At 34.6% G+C, this 10,291-nt stretch overlaps 2 protein-coding genes across 7 annotated transcripts in view; one reads left to right on the forward strand and one right to left on the reverse strand.

The window, feature by feature from the left end:
* The first annotated feature begins 3,579 nt into the window (after positions 1 to 3,579).
* On the forward strand, positions 3,580 to 5,582 carry LOC119835744 (MIF-like protein mif-2). Its single transcript, XM_038360725.1, has 3 exons — positions 3,580 to 3,703; positions 4,953 to 5,128; positions 5,516 to 5,582. The coding sequence occupies exons 1-3, from the start codon at positions 3,596 to 3,598 to the stop codon at positions 5,580 to 5,582; spliced, it is 351 nt and encodes a 116-aa protein (XP_038216653.1). The 5' UTR covers positions 3,580 to 3,595.
* Positions 5,583 to 6,147: 565 nt separating this feature from the next.
* LOC119835880 (probable 3',5'-cyclic phosphodiesterase pde-5) overlaps positions 6,148 to 10,291 on the reverse strand; it is a 15,021-nt gene continuing 10,877 nt past the window's right edge. For all 6 annotated transcript variants that reach the window (XM_038360962.1, XM_038360965.1, XM_038360964.1 and 3 more), the window contains 5 exons: positions 9,491 to 10,055; positions 8,769 to 8,927; positions 8,038 to 8,222; positions 7,662 to 7,857; positions 6,148 to 7,525 (listed from right to left, as the gene is read on the reverse strand). In XM_038360962.1, the coding sequence (XP_038216890.1) occupies positions 7,067 to 7,525; positions 7,662 to 7,857; positions 8,038 to 8,222; positions 8,769 to 8,927; positions 9,491 to 10,055 (1,564 nt within the window). In that variant the 3' untranslated portion in view covers positions 6,148 to 7,066. The remainder of the gene's footprint in view (positions 7,526 to 7,661; positions 7,858 to 8,037; positions 8,223 to 8,768; positions 8,928 to 9,490; positions 10,056 to 10,291) is intronic.

Genomic DNA, 10,291 nt, shown 5'->3' on the forward strand with positions numbered 1-10,291 from the left:
ATAGTTTTAGTTAATAACTTTTATTTTAATTTTTAATTCTGCTCCTTGGTCCTATCTGAACTATATCTAGAATATCTTATTAATATCTTAATTGTTTTAAATGAAATCTTAAAGTATTTCATATAATTGTGAATTTGAGAAATCCGTACAGTTATCTTCTGTTGGGTATAATGATACCTATATAGGAAGCAGACTTTGACCTATGCAAAGGTCACGTGATGTACACCCGCATTACTCGGCTTTCATTTCCCTCACATACAAATTACGTTCATGCCAACAACATGATTTGTTCCATCAAATAGCAGTATGTCATCATATGTATGTGTGCGTAGGGCATGATTTATCTATTATATTATATATTATATATGAATTACCACACCCACACAGAAAACCGGCGTGAAAAAGTAGCATGGTGCTATGTTTTATATAGCAGAGCAGTCGGAGTCCCGTTTCCTTTCCTTTCCCTTTTCAATCCTTCTTTCCTTACCCCTGTCCCTTTAAAATCGGGCAGCGGCTCAAAGGCTATACTCGACCATAGAATGTGGTGATCGCTTACCATCAGGGGAACCAGAACTCAGTTGCTCAGTTATGGTATAAAAAGGTGTATCAATGAGTTATTATTAACATATATGTTTCAGAGGTGTCAAATAAAATTAGAACTATTTGTTTGCTAGTAATAATCTGACCTCGCCCGCTAAGTAATCTAATACTCGTAAATGTACAAATCTGCCAAGTAAATAAGCAGAGTGTTGGTCAGTTTTAGACGTGATATTGTTCAAAGAAACGTATAAGCCGCTATATTAAAAATTAATTTTATAAGTTAATGGCAATCAGAAAATACATTATCGTAAAATTAGATTCTGTTCAATCGCTTTTCCCACAAATAATGTATTTTCAATTCGAATAATTTTTTACTGTTTGTTAGGTACCTCATACTTTTTACTGGGTGAACTGATTTTTATGGTGCTTTTTTTATTTGTAAGCTGATGCCTCGCATGTTGTAACATTTAAATTTGATTTAGTTCTAACAATTACAAGGCAGTTCTGCTTTTAGTTAAAAAAAAATTACTGTACTGAAGATTATAAATCGACATGAATAGAACGTGCTAACAACTTGCCTGCTCTTTCCGAAACATTTTTTTTTTTTAATTTCCCTCGTCGCTGTTTTACTAACAGACATAGAAATCACCTGTAAATATTTCCACCAAAGCAATCGATGCATTTAATTCTCAAGAATCTAGCGTAAGATTTATATAATCAATAATAGATTGTATACATTTTATTTAGCAATGATTAAAGCCAAATCAATAAAAATATTTTTGTTACGTTACCAACAAATCAACGAATCTAAAGTTTTACGTAAAGATGCATTAGTATCCATCGAATGAGACAAGGTGTGGTCGTATCGTAATATGTAATAAAGATCTTTTGTACCAATAGACAAGATGGTGGGTTGTTTCTCTTCCATATACGGTTGCCATGGAAATCTGACCGACATCTTACCGACATCTACAAAAATCGTACCTTCCTGCGATTCGTGAAGCGTTTGATACGGTACCTGCGTTTTACTAGTTCGTTTAACTTTGGCTTTGATGTGGTATGCCTTTTTTGCCATGAGGCAGCTTTAGGTAAACTTACGTTTTAATTGAATAGTAATATTAGAATCGGGCTGTTGAAAAATTCTTCAATTGTATTGAAATTAGACATGTATTATGTATATATGATGAAAGTCAACTGTAACGATTATTATACAATTACAAAGTGTAATTAGTACAAAAATATGAAAGCGGACCACAGGCTTAGTCCATTTTATTATTTCCTTATTACAATATTTTTCTCATAACTTGCTGTTAAGCACATAAAATCTCACTCAGTAGGATTTCTTCAATAACATTCTGAAAACATTTAGTATGGTGCTTAAAAACAGTCTTTCCGTTCCTTTATCTTTTCAACTAATATTTCCTCTACTTGCTTCTACACACTCGATTGAATTAAACATAATTTGCTTACTCCATGAATACTCCAAGTATATAGATACCATATCCAAATATATTAAACGACTGGCGAAGTAACAAAGACCGGGGCTTACATAACAATACCTGTGAACAATGCGGTAATAAACACAAGATTCGTCCATTATTTGAAATCAGGTTAGAACGTGTTTGATATGTTTTTATTTCTCAGACTTAAAATGGTAACCGGTTAAGTGGACATAGTTGACAATGAAGTTTATGGCTAATTGATTTGTTGGCCAAGCATCGGAGTCGGTCAGGCTTTTAATGGGTCACCAATTATTGTTATTAGAGAGTCTTCCCTGTGCTGAAGTGGCGTGGGTCACCGCTGGTTTTAGGTTGTAGGTTTAGACCAAAGGCTAATCATAGATTTTTCCATGGTCCAAGTAAAGTAAAGGTGTAGTTAGCTGGACTGACACTGGATGGATTACCTCACATTGATATTGCAGCTCAAGTATTCTTCGTGGGGAAAAGTCCAATATATAGCGTTTAAGTTGTAATCTACTATATAAAAATAAGTCGGGTTTTCCTTCCTGACGCTATAACTCCAGAACGCACGAACCGATTTCCACGGTTTTGCATTCGTTGGAAAGGTCTTGGGCGTCGTGAGGTTTATAGCAAAGAAAATTCCGGAAAAATTTCAACAGAAAAGCGGGAAAAACGAAGCCATCTGGTAGCGAAACGGAGTTCGCCGAGTTTGCTAGTTTCTTATAATTCTCTATGGAAATATTTCAATCTAAAAGGAACGATTTAACACTACATAGTATATAATATATAATTTAATTTTTCTTAAATTCATTCTCGTATTTTTAAATACGTTTCATAATTATTGCTTTAAACTATAGACCAAATTCCATTTGTAAATCAATTGTGCAATAGCTTAATATGAATACCAATAAACACAAACATTTGTAGTGCTGCACCCACATTTATTTTACGAACCCTTTATGAATGACAGAGCAAACACGCTCCAAAGCATATTCACCGTTACACAATGGAAAATATATAGCCAATAATATCTGCATAACATAACAAACATACCAGGAAATAATAAAATTTCGAACAACGGCTATTTTATGATTTTTTTTTATGTCATAGCGGGAAGCTGAGCTGGTGGTTCGCCTGATGGTAAACGATCACCACCGCCCATGAACATTCGCAAAGGTAGTGCCTCTGCGAATGCGCTGCCCGCTTTTAGTGGGTAAGGGAAAAGGAACGAATTCATGACAGGAAAGAAGGAATGGACTGGGACAGGTGAGAAAAAGGAAATAGGCCTCCGGCTCCCCCACTCACCGTACGCAACACAGTGGCATGCCACTATTTCACGCCGGTTTTCTGTGGGGGTGTGGTACTTCCCCGGTGCGAGCTGGCCCAATTCGTGCCGAAGCGTGCTCGACTCCCACAATAGATGATGGCATCTTGTTAAAACCAAATAAAATCATGGTCACGGTATTCATCGAGAGTATCACATACGTTATAATTCTTATCTTGCGTAAACATTGATAAGTTATTATATACATTTAATAATAATACAATGTTACGATGTTGATTAGTTTAGTCATACAAAATATCTCAACCTCAACATGCCTGTCTTGAAAATCTTCACGAATCTCCCTAGAGATAAAATCCCGAGTAATTTTGTTAATAGGATTCTGCCGATATTATCGAAGGTGGTGAGAAAACCTGAAGAGGTGAGTCCCTGAATACATGATTTGTTATCTAATTATGGTATCGACCCATTATGTATAACAAGAATTGAAATATATTCCTGATCACGCATTAAATCTTCGGTGGATTGCTTGAATCGATATTTCTTCATTTTCATTATTGCATATAGGTAACATTATTGTCTCGGAAACAAAATCATTGATTGGCCAGTGTACCTTTTTATTTCCGCTTACTTTGACAATAAATAGATAAAATATGTGTAACTACTTATTGATAAGATGTATACATGAACATGTAGAATACGCAACTAGCAACAACATTTACAAAAAATCTTCCAAATACATTAGGTTTTACAAGCATATAAACTTACCATTTTGTGTATAAACATCATTTTGTATATTTTTAATATAAAGAGTTTATTTGTTTGGCTTGTCGAAACCGTGAATCTCTGGAACTACTGGTTCGAAATGAATTGCCATAGAAGTGGAACAACAGAAAAAATATTCAAAATTATTCCACAATATTGGAGCCGACAAAATGATTTGGGACAACTCATATAATTAAACATGTACTCATTTACCATGACGCCCCAAGACTCCGATTGGTCGATCGGCTCAACAATCTTGATTTATTTCGAAAAAAACTTTCTCAGAAATATGGTGGAAGCTTAAAACTTATTAAGATAGTTATAAACAAAATAGAGCTAGGGGTTATAAGTTTATAACTTCAAATTAAATAAAAAGTGAAGTCCCGTGTCCCCTAGTGGGGTATGGGGCAGATGATGTACATCCGTTTCACTGATCGATTTTCTTTAGGGACAAGTAGGTGATCAGCCTTCTGTGTCCTGCCAGACCGAGACATTTTTTTTTGTGCGTCCCCACCGGGAATCGAACCCAGGACCCCTCGGTTCTACGCTCACGCGTTAACCACTGTACCAAGGAGGCGGTCTCAAATTAAATAGACGAGTCTAAATTTACTAAGAGTTAATTATTATGACTAGATTTTTAGCCATAGCATGACCACCGGAGTTGGTGGTTCGCGTGATTGCAAGCAACCGTTTACCGTCCATTGCAGAGATAGAAAATGTGTTTCCACCTGAGAAGGTAAAATGTATAAAAAGGAGCATCGAGGAATAGACCATGAAGGTTTAAGAAAAAGATTCGAGCCGCCACTTCCCTATTAATCGTTCAATACACAATAGCACTCACACGCTACTCACGCCTATCTGTCACAAAAAAGTAGCAAGTTCCTAACAAAAATTGATTTTTCTAGAACTTCGTCTGCATGGTGTCTGCAGACTGTTCGTTGACGTTCGGAGGTGATTCCACCGCGCCTGGAGCAGTAGCAAACCTTGAGTCCATCGGTCACTTAGGCCCGTCAGACAATAAAATTATTGCCAAAGAAGTGACAGCATTCGTGGATAAGGAACTAGGAATTATTGGTGACAGGTAAATACGGATAATCAGAACAAATATTGCTCTTTAATCCGTTGTGAATGTTCATTATCTAAAACCTAGCTTAGTTGTTTGCGATAAACATCAAACAAGTAATAACGATAAAATATTAATTTATTTATACACATATATATTACCTATATGTGTTCATAAATATATTATATTAAAGTATACAACTACATACACATATTAAATTAAACAACTTAAACATTTATATATACCTGCATTCTAATTAATGTCTTAGGATTAATATATTATAAATTGATAAACTAGTATTACATATAAGATATTAGTAATTAAACATTAGAACATATCTAAAATTAGATTATTTGGATTATTTTAAAACAATATAAATTAATAAATACATTGTATTTGTTTCAGGTTTTTGCTAACCTTTTACGACCTACAAGCACACAATGTCGCTAAAAATGGTCTCACTATTGGCTGAATTGATGAATAAATAATTATATGTTTCATGTTTCATTTTTTTCCCCTGCCTAATTTGAATAGCAAATACATGGAAATACTATGTGATCAAGCTAAAAATTGACTCAATACTATTGTGACGTCATAGCTGGTAACGAAAACGAAATAATAATGTAAGTTAGGAGAATGTGTTAAATACATCATTATTGAATTGCAAATAGGATTTCTAAATAGCATTACATGACTCATAATGCGAAGCTTTAAAGAGTACTCTACTAGCAAAAATTTGGTTATCCTTGGATCTCGTTCCGTAACTGGTTATTAATTTTTTCGATTAATAATCCACGCAAACTTCTCCATCTGCAGTGCGCACCAATTAGATATGAGGTACATACCATAGACTATGTTAATAGTTGATGATCTGACATACTTAAGATCAAAGAATTGTTCAAATAGATTCAATGATAGAGTGTTATCATATGAGGTTAGGAATATTACATACTTAAATTTCCAATACTGGTGCAAGTAAAAATATTAGGTGCATGTAAGAAATTATTATTTGAAGTAAAACCTCCAATCAGGTATTTATTAGATTTAATGTACAAATAGGCTTTACAACTATAGTTATACAGATAGAAATAAAATACATGTTGATGAATTTATCGCAATGGTACGTTTTTGGGAGTTGAACACGCATCAGCACGATATGGGCCAGCTCCTACTGGAGACATTACTAAAATCCCGTAGAATATAGGAGTGTTTGTTAATGTATTTCACGCACGGGCGGGACGAAGGCTAATTTCCTTTCTCTAGTCCTTCTCAATCCATTCCTTAATACACTCGTCCTTTCCGTGTATTCCTTTCCTTTAACACATCGCTTTAAAGCGAGCAACGCGTTTTTAGCCCTACCTATGCAAGTATTTATGGGCGGTGGTGATCGCTCACCATTTAGATTACCAGCTAGGTTGCCCGCTCTAATGTAAAGAAAAGAAAAGTCACATATTTATATCGATACATACAATCCAATTGAGAATAAGAACAATGCCACTATTTTGTGATAGATTCAACCGAGGTAATAATCTTCGTTTGCATTTAAATTTGATGTAAAAGTCTAGAAAAATAAAATGTTATTGAATTGCAATTGACAATTGAAATTGGATTCCCTATTTTTAGTTGGATCGCATAGTATAATAGATTTCCATGTGCATCGATATGATCACGCGATTGACTCTATTTTTTATTTTGGGTGGATCTAAATGTTACATAAAAAGGCAGTTACATTTTTAAAATGTTGACTTCGATGCTGACGCGATTTAAATCAAGCAATAGTGAGATGTCACGGGAGTTAATTAATATGAATTATACACACACTAATCGTGAACGAGTATCAAATTACTAGTACTTAAAAATACAATATAAAGTTCTTTAAAACTAAAGAGCTTAAACGATGGGTTATATTTAAATCCTACCATTTGTCGTATTATAAGTTTACACGCGAAAACCGTGTTATGCTATAACAACTCCTTCATCGTCAGCCAGAAAATCTTCTGTGGGAACAGCCTCCCATATCTCACTGGCTTTAGATGCTTTATCGTTTTGTTCTTCCTCCCAAGAAGTTGAATCTGATCGCAAACTCTGAAGTGTTCTTTCTATTTTACCACCATTATCATTCATTACTGCAGTATCAACCTCTTCAACAACAACAGCGTTTTGGTCATCAGGTAAAACTTCAGGCTTATCATCGATAATATAGTCATCCAACTCTGAATCTGACACGCTTTTCAATGTATCATCGTTTAATGATTGAGAGTCTTCAGATTGTTTTCGACTATCGCTACGGCTGTCAGCTAGAGATTTCCAGTTACTGAGATTCTTAAGAACCATTTTGTACATCGGCTCTGTACTGGGCAATATTTTGTGGAGTATTTCGTAACAAGGAACACATATTTGACTCAAAAATCCAACCTGGAATAAGAACCATTTTAAATTTGATCAGTTAGTAAATAATTGAAAAACCATTTTCGTGTTAAGCTATGTTTTCATCTGCTACTTCGTTCTTTTTAAATTCGGTGTAAATTAATTGTAGCTGTTTAGTACATACCTGACTCGGTGGTTGTTCTTCAGGTTTATTTCTATCCATCATGTCAGCTATAGGCGTTTTCCCAGCAGCTCTCTCCTTATCCCCTTGCTCGTAAAATTCTTCAAATATCACTTTGACAGTTTTTATTTGTATGTCCCATGGTTTTGCAGAAGCAGACAGATCAGCCGCCGTCATCGATATTGCCATTGCTAAGTTCCTGAAAAAAGATTGATTTGCAGTAATATTTATTTTCTAATTCGGAGCCCTGTTAGGTCAAAAAATAAAGTAGCAATTTCAATTTGTACCATTTTGAAATCTTATGCAAATTTAAATTTCTGAAGCACATACCACTTGCAATGCAAAAACAGAGCCACTTTTTTGTGCCATCTTTCGTTACCTGTGCTCTGTCGCAGCCCAATCGAAACCTTGTTTTCTCGAATCACCACTATTTACGATATCTTTCATTTTTTTCAAATTAGTGAAGAACTGAACGAGATCTGTTGCCAAAATACAATATTTGATATATCGTAATATATCTTTGTAGTCCTCGCTTGAAAGGTGAGAGAATATGTAATGGCCATCCTGAAAATAAAAAAAATAAAACATTGTTTTAATTGTTATCATAAATCAATTTATTAAAAAATAAATCCAAAACAACCCTGACTCCCTAATTAATTGTGGGCCATAACGAAATTAAAATTTTACATAGTGTACAGTATTTTACTAGTGAGACTCTTTCATTTGATACCCACAGATATTGAGGGAATTGCGAAAATATTGAATCCCGTATTTTATGAGAGCTGCCGTCTTTGATTAATATTCATCAAACATACAACAACCACCGCAAAAAAATTGTATTTCAAAAGAAAAAAATGCATTCAAATCAGTCTACTGATTTCAGAGCTACGATAGCCATTGACCGACTTCGTCGTCAAACTCATAAAAATATTAATAAAAGATCATTAAATTATATCTTAGTTGATACCAAATTACTTATAAAAGAAAAAACTTGATCCAAAACCATGTTATAACAATGGGAGCCATTCAAAGAATAGTGATCCATTCTAATTTTTATTGTATATATAAGGCAATGTCTACCAGAACTTTCACATTTAATATCCATTATACCTGTTGCAAAATCTTGACTGTTATATTGAAATGATGATGCTCCAGTGGCGATGTGGTGTACATAGCTGCCAGCGGAGATGCTGTTTCATTCAGATACTGATTAGTATATCCCCGATGGTCTAGATCGTGGCACAAGCACGCCACGAATAGTGCTAATCTCTAAAAGTCATAAAAGAATTATTTAAAAATGTCTCTAGAGTTCGTAGGATAAAATATAGCGTGGATCAAATTAATTAAATAGTTATTACAGTTGGTGGATCGCCTGGTGGTAAGCGATCCGCACCGCCAATGAGAATTTGCAAAGGGCCTTATTAAATGTGGTGCCCGCTATTAAGGCATAAAAAAATAATTGACACACTTCGTGTCAGATCATACTTGACCTGAAAGTATTGGAATGGAAGGCTCAACTCCCACTTAATGATGAGAGTTGATCTCCCCGTTCATTGTATCATTAATTATTTGATATACAATTCTACTCGAAAGAAGCTAACGTAAAATTAAGCTATGTGACATTTTTTCATATTTTTATGTGATTTACCAAATGTACCAAAAGCATTAAGTGTTATTGCCTAAGAGGGTTTTTTCAAGTTGTTTCTGTAGATTAAAGTTGACAAACAAAAGGTTAAGGACTGTGGAGCCGGGTCCTTAACCTTTTTTCACAATTGATAGGAATAATAATGGTCTGCAATATTAACTAACATAAGAAAAAGATGACCACTCACCATTTTGTAATCAAATCTCTTATTCTTGTCGTTTTTAAGCATAACGTACATGGAGTGAGCGACGGACCAGCCGTGATCGAAATTGTGATACGGGACCCTTCTGTAGTTTTTCCTTACAGTCAAAACAAACCTTGTAACTGACGTTTTATCGAAATTGGACAAGCCAAACAGATCGTCAAACATTGCCAAGACTGCTTTGCACTTTTGGAAATCGTCGATCTTATAGGGGTCTAAGTAAAAATCGTCCATATTTATATTAACTTTAATGTTGCTATTCAGTATTTCCTGGACCTCGTTCTCTCTGCATGTATTGTGATAGCTCAGTATTTCTAACGTTACTCTGTACTTTTGTTCTTTGCGCATGATTTTGTCATACAACCTAGCGTGGTGAAGAGCTAGTCCAAACACCGTAGAGAACATTTCAAAAGCCACTTCATCCTCGTGATCAAAGTATTTACTGTTCCTTTTATTCACCATTTGGACAACACCTATCACTTTGCCTTCGACTTTAACAGGCATGCAGAGGATGCTTGATGTCTTATAGCCTGTTACTTCATCAACATCCCTGGAAATGAGCATATATGCAATAATATAAATATCAAACGAAGTTTTGCTTGTTACGAATGTACAAGCTTTAAATGTGACATTGATTTTGTTAGGAGTTACTACTATGGGCTGACTTAATTTTACATCCTGTACAATATGAAAAGATAAACACGTTTATACGTAAATACCTAGTCTTGCCATAAATATTGTAATAAAGAAAAAAGAAAATTGTTAACTGCAAATAACATTTATTAC

This window comes from Zerene cesonia, chromosome Z, assembly GCF_012273895.1.
Source record: "Zerene cesonia ecotype Mississippi chromosome Z, Zerene_cesonia_1.1, whole genome shotgun sequence".
Lineage (NCBI taxonomy): Eukaryota > Metazoa > Arthropoda > Insecta > Lepidoptera > Pieridae > Zerene > Zerene cesonia.